This window comes from Haliotis asinina, chromosome 16, assembly GCF_037392515.1.
Source record: "Haliotis asinina isolate JCU_RB_2024 chromosome 16, JCU_Hal_asi_v2, whole genome shotgun sequence".
Lineage (NCBI taxonomy): Eukaryota > Metazoa > Mollusca > Gastropoda > Lepetellida > Haliotidae > Haliotis > Haliotis asinina.
This window is the reverse complement of record NC_090295.1, coordinates 41,968,624-41,988,612: the sequence shown is the minus strand read 5'-3', so window position 1 is coordinate 41,988,612 and position 19,989 is coordinate 41,968,624. Positions and strand designations below refer to the sequence as shown.

At 39.0% G+C, this 19,989-nt stretch overlaps 2 protein-coding genes across 2 annotated transcripts; both read right to left on the bottom strand.

Annotated features, from left to right (window-relative positions):
• Positions 1-987: 987 nt before the first annotated feature.
• Positions 988-7,147, bottom strand: LOC137268045 (arylsulfatase B-like). The gene is made up of 14 exons (XM_067802546.1): positions 6,979-7,147; positions 6,567-6,678; positions 6,199-6,250; positions 5,195-5,298; positions 4,528-4,634; positions 4,103-4,173; positions 3,854-3,955; positions 3,410-3,473; positions 2,985-3,082; positions 2,478-2,614; positions 2,217-2,275; positions 1,936-2,059; positions 1,591-1,733; positions 988-1,200 (listed from the first exon to the last, which is right to left on the bottom strand). The coding sequence occupies exons 1-14, from the start codon at positions 7,073-7,075 to the stop codon at positions 1,028-1,030; spliced, it is 1,443 nt and encodes a 480-aa protein (XP_067658647.1). The 5' UTR covers positions 7,076-7,147; the 3' UTR covers positions 988-1,027.
• A 3,938-nt stretch (positions 7,148-11,085) lies between these two features.
• LOC137268171 (arylsulfatase B-like) lies at positions 11,086-18,683 on the bottom strand. Its single transcript, XM_067802703.1, has 14 exons — positions 18,546-18,683; positions 16,852-16,963; positions 16,556-16,607; positions 16,083-16,186; positions 15,754-15,860; positions 15,016-15,080; positions 14,270-14,371; positions 13,798-13,861; positions 13,178-13,275; positions 12,741-12,877; positions 12,487-12,545; positions 12,198-12,321; positions 11,573-11,715; positions 11,086-11,433 (listed from the first exon to the last, which is right to left on the bottom strand). Exons 1-14 carry the CDS (start codon positions 18,649-18,651, stop codon positions 11,261-11,263), a joined length of 1,446 nt encoding a protein of 481 aa, XP_067658804.1. The 5' UTR covers positions 18,652-18,683; the 3' UTR covers positions 11,086-11,260.
• Positions 18,684-19,989: the final 1,306 nt, after the last annotated feature.

The following is a 19,989-nucleotide window of genomic DNA, read 5'->3' as shown; positions in this document are numbered from 1 at the left end:
CGAAAACAGGCCTGTGAATGCTTTGAACGATATTTATGGGGTGCTGTCCTGCTGGAAAATCCAAAATTTCTGTAACAAACGTGAGCAGATGGAAGTAAATGTCCTTTAAGAATGTCTGTGTATTGTTCACTCTTTGTGTTCCCTTCAAATACACAGATGGACGGTGCCCCTAACACTGATATGCCACCCCGCATGTTAAATTTCAGACTGTACTTCGAACGCTGACACAAAGTTTTTCAGTCTGTTTGGTTCAGAATTGCAGTGTATCAGGAAACAGCCACACAGAACTTAAAGTTAAATGTTCTATGCTGTAAGCACCAGTTCAAACTTCGCTTCTTTTGTTCAGGTTTCATGATCGGTGATGGACGTCCTGGACTTTTTACCACACCATTGCATTCAGTTCAGTTCTAATTGTGTCCTTACAGACATATACAGTTCCTCTATCAGTCATATCTAGACTTAGGTGTTCTAAACGCCTTCGTTCGTTTTTAGAATACCAACTGTCACCGACAGTCAGATTTTTAGGCCTACCTGCACCTCCCTGGTGCTCAATGTCATATCCATGTGCACTATTTTTCAAAACACGAGAAACAGTGCACAAATGGATGCCCAGTCTATTTGAAATCACTTTAGCTGATGGTATGTCCTTGTTATAATACTCGAAAAAATCAACCTCCTCTTATCTAAATCATCTGTGCAGACGATCACTGAAAATGTCGTCTGCTAGCTAGTAAACAAAGGGGCATGACTCTCACACTCTAATGAAAAGGGATTGACGAAGTAGTCTCTCTCGAAAGAAACCAAGCGCTTGATAGCTGGTCAAGGTTGTTTATACTAGAAATCATATTAAATATATTCCTAAACTTCTCAATTCCAGGTCATACTATGTGTATATCTGGATCGTAATGTTTGGTCGATATGGTGTAGATATAATGAAATTCCTGGGTTTGATTGCAAATGTTGGTAGAAACATAACAAACATTTTCACATGTTCCATGCATTGCTATATTGACCTATAGTCATCAAGTTAGCACCATCCAGGAGTCCAAGCGCCTCCAAACAAATGCGGGTTAGATGCAGGATCCTCAGGGGGGAAATTGGCTGGCACCATGGTCTTTTTGTAGTCCTCAAAACGGGCACGCAACTTGGCAACCATGTCAGGCATCTTCTGTGCAAGGTCGTTGTGCTCGGTCGGATCCTCTGAATGAGAATCAGAATACACATTTGAATGAGCATTTTGCTTTATCAACTGTACAGAATCTTTATGTTGCATATTTTTGACAGCATTGTAGGCCATGCCATCTGTATACATGATTGGCCGCCTACAGTGTGTGGTTGATGGTGTTGGACCAGTTATTAATAAATGTCGTGTCTTATTGCAGATTGAAAACCACACTTTAGTAACCCATTTCTTTATGAAACATAGTTATTATTAACTTTTCTAGTAAAGATGGATTGGTTCAAGTTCAAACCACGAATGGCCATTTGACAGTGCATATTAACAGGTAGTACATACAGTGTGTTGCACAGATATTGGAAGATCATAAACTTCCTTCAAAAGTTCAGGCATATTTGTATGTCAAAGTGTACCTCGAATGTTGAAGAGGTGGATTGGAGTATCTCCTGAGGTGTAAGGTGTTTGTTCATATTTGTCGTCCTCGGTCTTGTTCATGGGTCTGTGCCAGCCATCAGGGCCTCCAGGGAACCCGAGGATCAGTTTGTAGTCTCCTACTCTGATACACAAGGAGAGAGACATAGATACTTTGAGCTGGCACTTCTTTGCCTTTATGACGATAACTATATAATCGGGTATTGTATGCCAAATATGCAAAACGTCCATGAACTGAACACTACATTAAGATGACCTTTTCATGGATAATCTATTAGACTTTCAGGTACATGTGATACAATCGATTGACTGAATGTTTACAATACCTTATACCAGCATGTCCCTCAACTGCAATTTGAAAGTCGTCAATGTGGTAGATGAACTCTGTCCTTGACGAGGGAAGGCCATTTCGAATAGAATCCCAGTGACTCATTCCATCAATGTCAGTTTCTGCGCCCAACATACAATAAAGATTGCAATACATTTTGTACTACATTTCCGATGATCTTTAGTGATAATATGATTATTTAGAGCAACCAAATTCATCTTTCTCGTCTGTAGCTTTGACCAAATCCTTGAAAAGAAATATATATGTGAATCTCCCTACCCGGCGTCCCTCCAGCAGCAGATACTAAAGTAGATTTCCAGTCAACGGCGTGGATCATCCTGTTTAGGCAGTACAAAATCGCATTTACTAAGAACCATGCTTAGGTGCTCGTGATTGAAAGCAGTCATGAGAACATGCGATATTATCACTGAACATTACTGGCTGAACCACATAATTTAAAATACTTTTGTATACTGTGACTAGAAGAGAATATTAAACTAAAATCAGAAATTGGTTTCTGCTTATGTCCGGATCAGCTACCCGTCGTATGTGGTCCTTGTCTTCTGGAGCCCAGCGCCATACATAAAGGATGCACCCCTCGTTCCTCCCTCCCAAACTGTGTGCTTTCCTCCTCTCAATGGCCAGTTGCTGGCATAGTATTCAATAGGACCTCCATTCTGAGAGAAGATATTTTATCATTACATGGGAGAATGGCATTACAGCACATCACTTATCTGTACTCTGCATGGAAAAAGAGACTGTTAAATATTTGGATTTAGCATTGCTAGAGTTCACGCAAGAGTTCAGCAGAGTTACTCTTAGACGATGTGTTCATGTATGCGTGTAAGATATCTTATATGTGTGTATAATATAATGACCAAGGTATAAAGAAAGGTCTGATTTTACATTCTGAACCTAATGATATACATTCACACAGATCCCATGTGCCACCGCATGAAGACATCTTCATGTGGAGAAACCATTCACAGTGAATGTGAACACGAAATTGTTTTTCAAGCCTCCCAATGTTGAACTGAAACAACTCACATCTGCAGTGAATAGAATGAGAGTATTTTCAAACAGGCCCCGATCCTTCAGGGCCTGGGTAACATTTCCCACCGCCTCATCCAGGGCAGACACCATTCCTGTTGGAAAAAAGAGTTTTAGATCAGGGTTTTAAAACGTTATTGGATTACAATCACATATCTTGACACTTCAGGGTAACACATAACAAAGCACGTTCACCCAATCAAAGGGTAGAAAAGTACATGGACAACTCGCCACAGCAAATTCCGTCGAATGAGATAAACGTATGCCTGGTGCCTTCTTTATTGCTAAGAGTAACTCGAAACCGTAATTACGATGAACGATGAGCAAGACTATCGAAAACAAACCAGAAACAAAATATACGGAAAATAGAAAAAAAAAACATGCAAAGCAATTAATAGAATCTAAATTGATAAAGTGCATACCACTATATATTCTTCGTCCTTGGTTGACCACGTTTGGATACATATCCTCATACTTCTTGGGAACCTGTGATGTCAAATAGCCGTGTGCATACGTTAAGAAACGGAATATCAGACTAACATGCACCTGTCACTGTGCCATCCCTGTAACCATCTTTTCAAGGACCACTCATCTCCATACATAATTAACTTTGCTATTGATGCCATTAATATTGTTGTATCACATTATACCCCAATGCTCTGGCGTGACACTTGAAAGCACAAGCATGGACAGAAAGTCGTTGCAAGAGTAAACAGTCGCCTGTTGGTGAGCTTACTCCACGGATGCCCTCCCTCAAGCCCCTTCCTCTCCGCACACCCCATACATTATATATCCTTGATTTACAACACACACAGTGTTTAGTTTGAATTTTCATAGGCACAGGTTCACAATGCTCGTCTCATTACCTCAATAGGCATATGCACATTCTGATATGGAAGGTACATAAACAGGGGCTGTGAAGTATTATGTTGATGGATGATGTCAACTGCTCTCTGGGCGAACGTGTACTGAAACGGTAATCGGAATGCGTATTATGAAACAGGTGAATGTGAGTCGTTGAGGTTTTACACTTGAAGACAAAAAATATGAATGTTGCAAAAAAAAAAAAGATTGTAAAGGTAAAACTAAAAATTGTTTCGTCATTGCATACTTACAGCAGAATATACACCAGCATAGCCTCGTGCGGGGAGTCGATTATCTTGATAGTCTAGAGAAGGACTCCACCCTGAAGAATATATGTATTAAGAACCATATTATACATGCGTACATATCTGCATTGTTCAAACACGAAAATATAAAACATGCACCTTAGGCCACCTAGTCGGAAAAGACTTAATTGAGAGGCATTCGACAAGTTGGTGGTATAGAGATGACAAAAGGTTATGTAGCTTTCTTTGATGCTTTGTTATCCCACCTTTGTTATTGTTGTCGCATTATCATATGTACATGTATCTTGTATAGAAACTGGTGTATCCCATCATTCCCTGAAGTGCTTGAATACGGTCTCTGCCGATACGTCATAATTGTCAAAAATAGAGACGAAGTTGTTTTGTCAACTCTAAAGCAGAATTTTACGCACAAGTAGAGTGATTGTAGTAGTCTTCCTTGGCAGTGTAGTAGCCAAAGTATGTGTCGAAGCCTCGGTATGTTGGTGTGCACTCCCACTTGCAGAAACCCAGGTGCCATCTAAACGATATTTATATTGATATATTTTATAATTTGTTAAATAGATTTTACAACTGGTTGATAAACATTTTTGCTGAGATTGTTCGTATCCGTTGAGGGCCTCGAATTATTGTAAAGGTATTTTGCCCACAAGAGGGCCTGTAAGATTTCGTCTTCAAAATGTACATAATCGTTCTGTGTTATCAATCTTGGAATGTGTGCTCGATAATTCATGGCTGTTTGTCATATTCACCAGCTGCTGAAAGATGGCGTAATCCGGCTAGGGTCCAAACAGGTAGCAAAATCTTTGCAAGTGCCCAAGATCTCTTTCTACTCTCAGTTGTTGGCAGTCTACAGCCTGTTTGTATATCGTATTATGTCTTCAGTTGTAAAATGTTTTACATGTACATGTACATGCGAGTTTACATCTATATCCTGTTTTACTGTTCTTTCTTCGATTTGTTACTATAATCTAACTTTATGTATATCAGGAACGTATTTCTTGTTTTAACTGAAGTATGGCTGCAACTAAAGTCTTTAACGTCAGACAGTATTGTTCTTTAGTGTAGTATAATACCTACTTTCCGACCATGTGCGTGGCATAGCCGAGTTTCTTTAGTTCCTGGGGCAGGAATGTATAGTTGAGGGGCACACACACGGGTTGACCACCGAGCAGTACCTCATGCTGAATATGATTGACATATTTGTGAGATGACATTATGCATTCGACGTAAAAGAAAACAATCCTTCTCATTTTCAAGGTCATAACGTGGCCTCGGTGAAGTTGTCAAAATACTTATGACAGACTTTTCAAGCATGTCCCCACACTTGACGCATCACTGACCGAAATGGTGTCCAATGCTAATCCTGATTTCGACCTTTGGCAAAGAATTTTAGATTTATGTTTAGAGCTCCAGTACCTGCTGAGCGGGCTAGGCGGCTGAGTTTGTGCGCTGGCGATTGTGGTGCCTGATTGTGAGGGTGAGGGTTCGAATCCCGGATGGGACTAAACCAAATAAATATTAGAATTTGTAACATTTAAATATTGCAAACACTGGAATGCCTCGTGATGGGATGAACATTCAAAGATAGAATATGCATTACACTTGTTTCGATGTCCTATTTGAATCACACTCTGAAGTGTGAACACATTGTTCCTTTCATTTTGTTTACGTCTAGATAATTATGGATTGTAGGATTTAGATTAATTTTACATACTGACAACGATATTCTCTTGCCGGACTGCGACGTCAAGAGTTTCTTTATCAAACTCAGTTTTACAAGTCAGACCTGGCCTTGGCGACATGTCACGTCCTAACTGACGAAGCATTTACACGCAATTTCCCCTCATATCTATTTGCATATGAGTTGAAACAAGGATTACCTTGCACGTGTAAGTTCATTTGGTCGTTAGTAATATCGACATTGTTTTGTTTTTACTGAGTCAGTGTACTGTTATTCTTCACCATTTTCTCCATTTTTAAAAAGTCTCTAGAAAATGCATTGGCTTTAATTTTCTCATGACGGTTGTTGTATTTAACCACCGGTGCATAGACACTGACAGTATAAGCAGTATAGAGATTACCTGCATGCCTGCGTGGAATGGATACATTCCACTCATGAAAGCAGTACGGGATCTGAAACATTGAATGTGTTGATGCAGGTGTAATATTGTAATGCAAGTTTGTTTCCTGTATCTCAACATTTCCAAAGAAACCATGGATAAAAAGATATCAAAGCCAAAATGATAATGCTGGCTTTGGCAGAATATTGTAACATTTGCAGGTCAGCCTATGGCAGACTTTCATTCACGGCTAGGCTCTTATCTAATCAACTCGGTATTGTATATACCAAACCTGAAAGGAACCTTCAGGTACATCTACATAACTGTGTTAGTTTTAGTTATATATCTATATGGTTATTTGCATTGTAAACAACAGAACATATATTCACGGGCTGCACAGATTCTGTACATATGCATTCTCGAAGATAATTCCTTCCGTGGCCAGTTTGTCGATGTTTGGTGTCTTAATGTCAGGATTCCGGAACCCAACATCATACCAACCTGTGTAATCACATAATGTCGGGTCACTACTCGGATATGTACGCTATACACCGTTACGGAAATATCTATAAGACACATTTAGAACTTTAAAATATATTCTGAGATTGTAGTTCACATTAACTCACACATTATCTGGAGTATGTACATGTATCTACACTCATCTAAGTCATCTGCTGCAATGACCACGATGTTCATTAACCGCTATGTAATTATCTACAAGATTCACTTAGAATGATATGCTGTTTCAGACTGTATTTCACATTAACCCACATATTAACAGCCTTATGTATCTACACTTACCTAAGTCATCAGCGACAATGAACACAATGTTCGGACGCTGCGTTGATGACAATGACAACAAAGATAGGAACAGAGCAAGGAACTTCAGACACACCATCACTGCTGCATGTCCAGGGAAAGTGAGACTCTGTTGTCCTGTCTGCCTATATATAGATCGTCTTGTGTCACAGACAAGACAACTAAAGCATATCTATGTCTCCACTTTGACATATGTTTCATTTTTTAAGCTCGCGTTTGTTGAAATTAAGGAATAACGTTAGAACGATTCGGGAAATGTTGCTATAGTTGTGCGTGAGAATTTGTGTTATAGACATCATCTTTCAGACCACGAACCATGGAATGGGAAAACAGCCATGTTGTGCATTCCTATGTGTTACAAAAACATGCTGACAAGAGCACTTTAACCATCTGTAGAGTTTCACAAGGACAGAAGAACAGAACTAAACTGAAGGTCCTAACATGCACGCCATTGGTCAGAATCACGTGAGGACAAGGTACAGTGAGTCTCCATGTATGTTGATATGTACATATCTACATGTATATATCTATCACCAATCGACAGATGTACCAGCGACATGTGGATTGTCAGTCTTGACCGAACTAAATAGCGATTGATCTTGGAGCAAAGGACAAGCACAAACCAAACTCACTGAGCCTAGTTCCCTGACAAAACAAACATAAGCTGTAGGCTGAAATAATCTTTTCAGGCATCAACACACAGCTCAATGGGACCGCTGATCTCAGTTCTTAAGAAGCATAGTTCGTTATAACCCCAATTTACTTTTCAGGTACATCCCTTGATCTTTGTACAGAAAGCATCTGACTCTTTGTCTCCAACACGTACATAAGCCTCCAACACGCCCTGGCATACACCATCAATTTATGACACCTGATGGCAAAATGAAGACATACTGAAAGGCCAGCTCAGTGTTAGAGATGTAAAGATGTCCACCCTTCTGAGATAAACAAGCAAAATTAGTATTGTTCATTTATAGCCGTACTCAAGGGGATGCTGCGCTTTGTTATTAGATGATCTTTATATTATAAAATATTAATGTTATATTATTAATTGAATGAGATCGCAACAAGTCATGTCTTATAGTATGATATCGTCACCCATCTGTCAGTACTACAGGTGACGTATCTGTAAACTGTTACTGTGAGCAGGGGAGTAAATGAGTTTTGGATTTACCCCACCTTTATCAATATTCCAGTAATCACGACGGGGTCACCAGAAATTGACTTCACACATTGTACCCCTGTGGGGAATCGAACCTGGATCTTCGGCGTAACAAGCGGACGCTTTAACCATTAGGCTACCCCATCGCCCTGTCAACAGGGAGGGACAGCTGAGATAAGAACACGTAGTTGTAAAGAATTGCAGTGGGGAGATTTGGGTTAGTTTTCTGAGGATATCATAAATGGAGAGTGAATACGCGGGGTTTCCTGGAGGGACTCATCACGATGTGGCTGAAACATTGCCAATGAGACGTTAAATATTAACTCATTCCAAGTGGGAACCATGAGCAATTTTATTTCACCGAACAAGACCCGAAATGGGTTTCGCACATTGAAACTATATGGTCAATCCAGCAAACAATGACAGATAGATTAACGTGTATGGATAGCTTTTGCACAGATGTGTGACACATATTTGAATTAATACTTTTCATTGTGTTGATGTTTATACATTAGGATGAATATTCCTTACATTTTTTCTAATATGTTACATAAAAGCAAGGTAAATATTTTTGTTCTTCACTTACATCTTATGTTGAACAGACGCTTTCAAGGTACACGATGGAATCATAAATGTCTCCCTTTGTCCTGGTTTTAGGTTCGTGCCAGCCATCAGGTGATCCTGGATAGCGCAATATCAGCTTGTAGTCTCCAATCCTGTGAGTATACACAACACAGGATCACTCCCTGCACTCTCTGGTAATTAGATACACTGTTTGGACATAATGGAATTAGTTATCTTAGGTCGTTGTGTGTCTAAATATACATGCAGGGGGCATTAGTTTCTGCAGTCACGTAGCTCAGTTGTATTCACCTCATTGCAGCATGTCCTTTAAGTGTATGTTCAAAGTTGTCAAGGTTGTATATATAGCTCGTCCTGGCTTATGCCCTAGATCGATATCAGTACAACAAGATGAATTGTGCTGACGTTCACGTAATCTCTTCTATAAATGTATCTATTCTGTGGAATTCCATCTACCCGAAAAGAAACGGATATGTACGTGCTGTAAATGTAGGTACATGCAGAGATGTCATCTTTCTGATTTTCAGAACAATAACCCATGGTTGCCATAAGAGATGATGAATGAGATCAAATGTCTTGATTTATGACAACACCCATCATCTTCCTCACAAGAAATAAACAATAAAATTTTGCCAGGAGTCCCGCTAGCTGCTGACGTAGGTGGACTTCCAGTGTACAGTATACACCAGTCTGTAATAACAGTAGTTATATCACGGGTCAGTGGTTACTTGATGTCTTCCTAAGATGTTCTTAAGATCTTCTTTACTAAGTCTGTCAAATCTGTTTAACGAGACACATTTTAGCTCAACAATAACTCATTCGCACAGATGTCCAGCATTAGTTTGATTGTATCTACGAAACTCTTTACAACTCGTTTTTGTTTTCTTCAGTCATGTAAGAATGAAAGAATGTACCCATTTATTGAATTAAGCATGTGTAACTTCGAATGTTCTTAGTCATTCCAAGACCAGTCACCCGTAATATAAACCAGTCAGCTCCCACAGAGCGCGTTTGCTCACCTCTGCGTACCAAGCTAAACGAATCTCGGAATATAACGTGGCCCTGGTCATATGCAACAGCTCCAGATTAAATGTAGATTGTCCGTCTAGCTCATCTACCTGTGCTGAGGCTATGATATGACATCACCACATTATAAAGTGATATGTATGTTATCTCTTGCTAACAGAGCCTGATACCACCGGATGACAACGAAATTCATAAGTGTTTTATGTGTATGACTCACTCTGTGCTCAAGGTGAAAATGTTATCCCTGGAAACCATAATTCTGACAATTAAAAGCTTGTTATGTCATGAAAGGACAAACATTTATCAAAATTCGTTAGCGCTTGATGTCTGCTGGTTACATACATAGAGTATTCACTTTAGAAAGGAGACGACATTAATAAAAGGCAAAAAGATTATACCCCTTTATCATCTTATTTACATTTAAGGTAGAATGAAGATTCTGAATTAAATAATCTTGCAAGATATTACTGAAATAATGTTCACAATGGAGTTCAAACCCTACTTACTCACTTACTTCTTGTATAGCTATCCATTATTGACAAAAGTGATTCTTTTAATTAAACATTTGACATAAATTAAAACACATTGTCTCATCTGTCCAACAAATTGATGACATGATCTTCGAAGTGCCCAACTCAACTCATCAGAACTCACATAACACAGCAATGTCACGGAACCATCTCTCCTCACCAGAAACTCATACAAATATTCTTGAGACTCATACAAATATTCTTGTTCTCATAACCATACCCTACTGACCTTGCTATCTCCGAGACATTGTTAGTGAATACACCCTATGTTGAACCTGATGAAGGGATGTGTAGCGTATCACCAACTGACAGTGATTCACAGGCACAGGCATTCAAAATATGAGATACATTCGAATCTGACAACAAACTCATATCTGTTACATATGTTTTATCACTGGTTAGGCTTTTGTGTCAGTGTGATTGTTCGTTTGTTTGATTTTGTGTTGTATTTCATGGTTTCGCAGAACACCAGCACTCAGTTTTACAAATTCAGCTGCCATAGTCAATCAAGCGATGGAAACGGTGTGGCATTACGAGATTCTGCCATTTCGTGGTTTAAAGTGCTACGGCTTATCACCTTCGTGTCAGAAACGCACCTTTACTTTTTCATTAGTTATTTTACAGCCCTTCGATGACAAATTATCTATCAATTAAAATTTACTGTGTAGCAAGATATTTTGAGCAAGGTGACGTCAAAGTTTGATTCACTCACTCATTCACTCATCAAAGTAATAAATGTATGCCATCAACACAATTAGTCAAGTATATCAGTTGAAAGAAAGACACGGGAAACAGCAATTATTTATTTGATATATCATATAGATTGAATTTCAAACAACACATTATTACGCATTATTTCAACGAAATGAGCTTCAGTCAGCATCATATTACTGCATAGGCTAGTTCATTCAAATCGCGTTCAGTCAACACTGCTTCCGCTTATTTCATATAAATACATGCAAGGTCAACACCATCCGGGGCTCCAGACGTTCCTGAAGTTTTTAGGGTTAGATGCAGGATCACCGGGAGGGTAAAGGGCGGGAACCATCTGCTTCCGGTAGTCCTCAATCCGGGCTCTTAGTTGGTCCACAACGTCCGGCTTCTTAGGTGCTAGATTGTAACGCTCAGTGGGATCCGCTGCAGACAGACACAGAGATATGAACATAATGACAGACACCTCAAGTATATGCAGGGGTAGAGTATGTGAACATATACCTTTTGAGAACGATAAAACCTGCTTACAATATACGTTGGGTCATTTCTGTTTTGGACTTACATCGTATATTGTACAGACGCGCTGGGTAATCGCCTTTCAGGTATATGATGGAGTCATAAATGTCATTCTTCGTCTTGTTCATAGGCTGGTGCCAGCCATCGGGTGTTCCTGGATAGCCCAATATCAGCTTGTAGTCTCCAACCCTACCAACAACCAATACAGCTCAGGATCACTTCATGCATCCTTTGATCTTCATTGCATGTATTGCTGAACATTTTGACTCATCAGGAACGACATTATGTCTGTTTTTGTACTCGCAAGGTGGGGTGGTACAGAATACAAACTTAAGTTAGTTGATCGTTATATGTGTATCTGTTATTACAATCATATCGTAACGTGGACAACATTGCTAATGGAAAGATTTAGACTAGTCTATGAAACCCTACTGACATCTGAACCAGCATGTTGTTATCAAAATATTAAAATAGAGAGCAATGATATGTAAACACAGGCTATAAGTCGCCAGCAACTGAAGGTAAATTACCATTTCAGGTTCGGCCACAATACACTACCATCTGCATCAACCGCAGATCAGTTTACATCATCACTTTAGGTCTTGGCGTTTATTTAGGTGCAACAGTTGCAACAAGATAATTTGTGTAATTCTATACATAACAGTATTTACCTTATTGCAGCATGACCTTCCATTGCAGGTTCGAAGTCGTCAAGGTTGTATATGAACTCGGTCCTTGACGATGGATTGCCATTCCTGATGGAATCCCAGTGACTTATGCCATCGATTGACGTCTCTGCAACCGTGGAAGCATAAAATACATGGATTTCATGGCGTTTTTCTTTTTAATAAATTAAAATGGATCAATCCAAAACAAAACAAAGAATAAAATAAAAAAGTAAAAAAACAAATTAAAGAATTAAAACTTAAGAATTTGTGCTAAGTGCAATGTGGCTATTACCTGGAGATCCACCGGCTGCTGACACCAAGGTGGGCTTCCAGTCTGCAGCATGCATCATTCTGTAATGAAACAGGTCTGTGATTACGGGACTGCTGAACATGCTCTACGGTCAGTTTGTCCAAGCTTTTAAACCTCTCATCATTAGCTCTAGAAATATCTCGAAATTTGCTGATGCGGTGAAAAGTAGTATTCTCCAGAATTAAGCTCTCCTTTCATGAGGTGTTGACATGATCGCTGTTATTGCATTTACTAACCCGCTATAAGTTGTCTTGGTTTTCTTCAGACCGGCTCCATACATGAAGGATGTCCCTCTCGTGCCGCCCTCCCAGATTGTGTGCTTCCCTCCTCTTAGGGGCCAGTTGCTGGCATATACCTCTACAGGACCGCCATTCTGAAGTGATATGAAACTCCTTAATTATTCAGTATAAAGCTCTTACTGTTCCTCGGTATAGTGAGTTTTAATTGATCTGTCAAATAAGACTATGTTGCATACACAATTACTGGCATACAAACATTTCGGGCATTTCCACGAATGTCAGTTATTGGCAATAGACTTTCAGGTGACCCGTTTCAACATAAGTAACTTTGTTAAGGATGTAAACTGTATACATGTTCTTGGCATTTGTTTCCTTACATATATAGATTTAGACATAACTGTAAATCACTGCTTTCATAGTTGTTGTTTCCTTACATCAGCTGTAAACAGGATGAGTGTGTTTTCAAACAACCCCTTCTCCTTGAGAGCACGTGTTACGTTCCCAACTGCTTCATCGAGGGCAGATACCATTCCTAAAAAGAGATCATTAACGTGTATCGTAATGCTATTTTTGTGTGATATATGACTTTAATGTATATCTCAACCAGTTATTTCCAACCATAAATTAGAATATGCTGGTCCCTTATCTAAAATTGTATTAAGCTAGAGAAATGATTTTTCCCACATTTCATCCAGATATATTTTACGCATACTTCTATATGACAAATAGCGAAATGATTAAGAAACTTTATGTTCACCCCAAATCCGTATCACATATTTTATCTATTCATTCTTTGGAGGAATTTTCTGTTATGATGCACAGAAGTGTATCTGTGTGATTGTTATGAGTAACTGGATGAACATGTCTTGGGGTCTTGGACGAGGTCCAGGATGCCCTGACTTTGCCTCCTTAATACAGAGACTCATACTGTACTACTCTTTAATCCCATTACAAATAACACAGCTGTGACAATCGATCTGTCCTGTGAAGACCATGAACACGGAACACATGCAGAAATGTATGTGTAATTCCATTTTGAAAAAGGTCGGATTACCTGAAAATGTTCTTCGGCCTTCGTTTAACACGTCAGGGTACATGTTGTAATACTTTTCGGGGACCTGAATATGCAACAATTAGTCGATAAGAATGTGAATCTTCATGACTGTGACCTGAAACGTCCGATGGATTTTAAAGCTCTCTCCATGAAAATATAAACACTAAGACACATTATAATATTTTATGCAGATACATTTTTTATGAAAGCGTAAATTAAATGTGCGAACATTTTGTAATATGTAGATGTGTTTGTTTCATTTTAAGTGTTATAAAACAGCTAAAAGTTCCGTACATACGCAAAGGGGCAAAAATGATAGGGAAAGAACACAGGTTATATTGTACTATGTGGATTTGTCGTATCAATTTTAGATTTTACACAATACATTCACGCCAAATGAAGACTGTCTGTAGTTCGAAAAGTAATCGCTTTATTCAATCAGCCTGTTCAAACCAACTGAAAGAGTATTCACCTCAATAGGGGCATGTACGTTCTGATACGGCAGGTACATAAACAGAGGCTGGGAGACGTTGTGTTGGTTGATAATGTCAATAGCTTTCTGGGCGAATGTATACTGAAACAGAGACAGAATGAGTACATCTGATACAATGTTGCATTTGTGTATGAGTTCTTTACTGCCGGTGATCAGGTCAGACATGTTGTCTGATACTGAATTAATACTGATAAAACCTATTCAGAATACACTGACAAGCAGTCATTTCATTCGAACAACCTGATCGAATTAGACACAAGTTAGTGGAACAAATGATATGCTTGTGAATAAACCTTCTTAGTGAAGTACAAATTCTATGATGCTTCTTCTTGAATCCCACTCAGAGAGCAAGACAGTAATCGGAATTACACGAAGGCAATGACCGATCACACACTCAGCTGCACAGACTTCCGCAAAATAGTAATCCCGGATGTGACGTAACCGGAAGTAGTTTTAGAATGTGTAATATACTTTGAAAGCGTCATCGTAAATCTAACACACACACACACACACGCACACACACACACATACACACACATATATGCATACAAGTCACGAGAGGCTATATGTCAGATGTAGACATGCTTGAGTGCAACGTTCTTAAACAGGTATCTCACCAAAGGATATCTACTCAGTCATTATCAGTGGCAAGAATAACGAACATTTCAGTTCTAAATGACACTAATTATCCAACTGGTTTGGTCACTTTTTAGCACGTTACTCACAGCTGAATACTCTCCTCTGTAATCCCAGGTGGGAACTTTGTTATCTCGGTAGTCCAAATAGGCACCTGCAAAATGTATGTGACACCAGATTGGGACAAAATGTATCCCTACTTCTCATCTGTTCTCTATTGGTCATGACACTGTTGACATGAAGCTGTTACAAACGCTTAATCACATTCACGATGTACCAGCATTGAATTGCAAATGAGTCGATGGCTTAAAATTATTGTTGTTAACACATTCCAGTTAAAAGGATTCACATTAATTATTCATTTATGCCATAAAATATTTTGTCAGTTCAAAGAATCTTGAAGAACTGCTACTGCAAGAGTTAGTGCAAGTAGAAATTTGATATAGGTATGCAGTCCATAGCGTCACGCTGAGGTCCACGAACATACTTTTCAAAAGCACGTGGGTCAGTTAAACGGGACAAATGCGATATATAAGAGTGACAATTAAAGCCTTATGTAAGCATAAGTGTTATGCTCAGGGCACAAAACACATCCAAGTGTTTTTCATAAAATCCCTTCCTACTATCCTAAAATCCATGATGTTCCAGTTGGTAAATATGTTCTCCTGTTTGTACATGGCTATTGGGTTCATAGTCATCCTGATGAGGATATTTCTTGGACGTAACTAACTGTTTAGAAAAAGGTGTTTGAAATGTGATTCAAAACTATGTGATTGACTATATTGACATATACTGATAGTGTGTTGTACTGATCGTCATCTACGTACCCTTGCTGTGATTGAAATAGCCCTCCGCTGCACTGTAGTAACCAAAGAAGGTATCGAACCCTCGGTACGTTGGTGTGCACTCCCATTTACAGAAACCCAGGTGCCATCTGGAAAACCAAAACAGTGGAAGGGTCCAGTGTGGTGCAGCATGATGACACCTGGAAATGCTTTAATCCTGATCATTTACTGATTAATACACTTGCATCTGCAGATGTTCACATTCATGTATATGTTAGGTATCTGTGATTCTGATCTTTCCTGGTCTTTGTTTGAACAACGCAATCAGAAATGCAACTTCGCTCAACAGATTTTGAGTTTGCTGGACATACTTGCCGACCATGTGTGTAGCATAGCCGAGTTTCTTCAACTCTTGTGGCAGGAAGGTATAGTTGAGAGGCACACAAGCGGCCTGGTTATCTCCAAGAACTTTGTGCTGCCAAATATATAACCAAGACCGTGATACATCATATTATCAATTTCGTGATTGACTTCTTTGATGAAGGATATGGACTATTTTTATGGATACACAACTTCTTTATTCTGTACAATTGACGTTTCAACATAGATTCTCATACAGAGAATTCTTGTCAACGACATTAGAATGTCGGAATGTCGCCTATACAGAATAATGAAGTTGTATATCCCTGAAAATCGACCTCAACGTTTAATTTCATCTTTACTTACAAAAGTCTCAATGGTTAAAACCCGAATTTATGGAAAGACGAAATGCGGAATCGTTCCATCATAATGAAAGTTTATGACGCTCAAATTAAATAATAAGCAAATATCTCCTTTCACTTACCTGCATGCCCACCTTGAATGGAAACATTCCACTCATGAAGGCCGTTCGAGACCTGTAAACAATCATAGGCGACTGAGGAGAACCATTATATATCTAACATTACACATACTGAAAACCACAGTAGGCATTTCCTTTATGATCTCATCTCGATAAAGCACTTATTGACGTTTATGGCGATTGGTATCATGAATGCATACATTAACGTTTGTTGAATTCATTACATATAGATGGAACTTGCAAGGTGCGATTATTGTGTTATACAAATTTAAGGCTGGGATAAAACGAATTATAATTACGGGCTGCAATACGGCTGGACATATGCGCTCTCAAAAATGATGCCCTCTGTTGCCAGTTTGTCAATGTTAGGAGTCTTCATGTTTGGGTTTCGAAACCCAACATCGTACCATCCTTTGTGCAACAGAAGTTGACATGATAAAATTAAGTATACATAAGCATCACAGAAGAGTAACATTTAACCTGGGCGTCAGTTTCTTTCCGAATAACAGCGGTGAAGCCCCGTGTTCTATATGATCTGACCATTTCTGGTATCCCCCGCCATGATACTGTTGGACTTTTTCAAAAGCGCTGTAAAACATTGGCCACACCTGCCTCCTGGCAGTTGGTGATCCTGCCTGTAGTCAGTTTTGGGATGATTCTGGTTTCAGTGTCGGAAACTGACATCGTATCTGATTGAAATTAAAGCTGGCACGATGTGTTGTAATGTTTATACTTGAATAATTAAATTTTTATTGGGTTCATTAAAATTCTGGCAGTCTGATTGGTTAACTGGGAACATTTCTTTTGAGTTCATTTCCCAATGAATCTAAAAAGCTAAGCCACGCCCACCGAACCGGACTACTTTCGGACCTGAGCAATGTCGGGGAATACCTTTACACGGCGAGGGAATTCCCTTCACTCAGGTACCCTGATGAACTTTGGATAAACATTGAAGGGATACATTGTGGTTAGCATAAACAAACAACTCAAAATTATCCGTGAACGTTAAATAACGTTGTAACGCCTCGACAAGAGCATGCACACGATGGAACATCAGTTCATGGCATCGCAATCCCAGTCACATCACAGCCTCTTTCCATTTTGCGCAAATACTGCTGCCCACTAACAATCTCAGTTCCACTAACTTCATGTCATCGGGCTTTCTATATCCAAATCTCACTTTTCAAACTGAGTCTTTCAGTTTGCTGGTAATAATTCAAATGTTTGAACTAGAAACTTTGCTGTTACCGGAACGCGTCACGTTGTGCTGTTCCGTTCTGATTCGCCACCCGACGTTTGCTTGGTTGATTGACAGCTGTTTTGGGGTGCTCTATGCTGATTGGCTAATGGTGTGATAGGCGTGTCATTTTGTGTAAATGAGTCGCCTGAGTCACGTCACGCCATTACCGAATTCTAACACCGAAATTGTTAATCGGAGGCAACAAAGATACCTGTTTCGATGAATTTGATTATGTTTAAAGAAATATTGTTGAAAGCCTATAGTATTTGTTGTTGAATTTAAATATAAGAATTGACTGTCTATTTCTTTCGTTGCATTGAGGTATGAAACTAAAACACAATGTGCAAACTTTTGTAAGAATCCGCGTAGCACATTGTTTGCACATTGTGTTTTAGTTTCATACCTCAATGCAACGAAAGAAATACACAGTCAATCCTTAATTGAAGTGTGAAATAGAATCGTTTTAACATGTTACATTCTCTATACGCTTGGCTGTACACTTGCCTTGGCATGTTGTTATTACCTAAATGATTCATAGAATACCACTCAACGAATGACACTGCATATCCTTGATAAAAACGATAAACAGTTATCTACACACACACACACACACACACACACACATATATATATATATACATATACACACATACATATATCTATGTGTGTGTGTCTGTTTGTCTGCCTGTCTGTCATATAACATCAGAATTAGAACGATAGGTGCACATATCCACTTTGTACATATCTACTCACCCAAATCATCTGCAACTATGAAGACAATATTAGGGGGTTGTGTTGCCGCACAAGACACAATAACCGAGAAGAACACAAGGATGAACTTCTCCATTTCCACTGTCATAGATAAATGAACACTCCGAAGAGGTTATTGTTATATTGTCAAGATGGCCTTCACTCACTTATCAGCCAGGTACATATACATGTGATATGTGACATGTTAAGTGTGTCAGTGCGTCCGTACTGAATTTGCTGACATTCCAGTAGACTTCATGTCTGATTCGCTGAACGTGATTGTTATGCATGTGTCATGCATTGTGACTATTTGTTTACACTCTGTTTAGAAAAAAACCAGGAAACCAAGCAGGGTTATCACTCCCAAATATTACTAAAAATGTTGGTGTCACAGTTCCATTTTTCTTAAGTTATGTTCAGAGAAAATAACACTCTATTATTTTCCCTGCCAATATACAGATCGTCCACGTACTGGATTGGTAAGGCATCTATTTCTCCAGTGTTACACACTTGAATTTGACACTCGCTATTGTTCAATAGCTAGGGACGCTTTACCCAATTCTGAATGAGTGTTTGCTGCTATCTAACTGAAAATAAATATAAGAAAATATTTGAAATAAGAAAGAAAGAAAAAAATATTTTGAAATATTATCAAACACCTGACCACTGACCACGAGCCGTGTAATATGATATGGGAGTTCTTCTCTGTTATGGCAACATGCTTTTGTGACTACTGTAGTCTTTCAGTACGATAGCATGCAATCCATTTCACAGAATGTCACAGCTCGTTCTAGCTGCTCGCCTCTTCAAGAAACAACAACAAAACAAACAAAACAAAACAAAAAACAAGAAAAAAACCCGAAACAAAAAAACCCAAAAGACCCCAAAAACCCAAAACAAATAAACAACCAGCATTTACTGTTGGAGTAATGTATTCTAACCCGAAAACCATCAGGTTCTGGGAGGAACAAAAAGGAAGCATATTTGACATGATGATGTGTATTGCATGAAGACTTGGTCTTTAACGTAGGTTAATACGCACACTGAAGAATGAAGACGCCTTGAACAGCCGACTCATGATATGTTCTCCTTTCCTAATCATTAGTAGATAATGTTGTCTCAAAGCTTATTGGGTGAGATCTGTACTGAAGGTATATCGCTCTGTAGGGTAATTGCAGTAAACCGCCACTCTCATTATGAGTGAGTGAGTAACGTGTTTGTTGCCATATCGTGACGGAAGTGCAGGGAAGAGCGGCAGCTGCGAGATCAGTTGTACGTAGTAATGAAGAGTGTCACAATAAATTCCTTGTGGATCTCATAAATGGAGAGTGAATACATTGATTCAAGTCGGAATCATGTGGAGTGAGTATTTCGTCACCTCGATGAACATCTTAAATGGGTTTCACACACTGAAAATACACGTTCAATCCAACATGTCAAGACTGAT

Coding starts and splice junctions, on each gene's coding strand:
- LOC137268045 (XM_067802546.1), bottom strand. CDS start 7,075: ATGGTGTGTCTGAAGTTCCTTGCTCTGTTCCTATCTTTGTTGTCATTG. Junction 5,299..6,198: donor CATTCCACGCAGGCATGCAG/GTAATCTCTATA, acceptor AATCATATTCAG/CATGAGGTACTGCTCGGTGG. Junction 3,956..4,102: donor ATGCTGGTGTATATTCTGCT/GTAAGTATGCAA, acceptor TTACCGTTTCAG/TACACGTTCGCCCAGAGAGC.
- LOC137268171 (XM_067802703.1), bottom strand. CDS start 18,651: ATGACAGTGGAAATGGAGAAGTTCATCCTTGTGTTCTTCTCGGTTATT. Junction 15,861..16,082: donor GCTACACACATGGTCGGCAA/GTATGTCCAGCA, acceptor TTGGTTTTCCAG/ATGGCACCTGGGTTTCTGTA. Junction 11,716..12,197: donor GAAGGTCATGCTGCAATAAG/GTAAATACTGTT, acceptor GGTTGTTGGTAG/GGTTGGAGACTACAAGCTGA.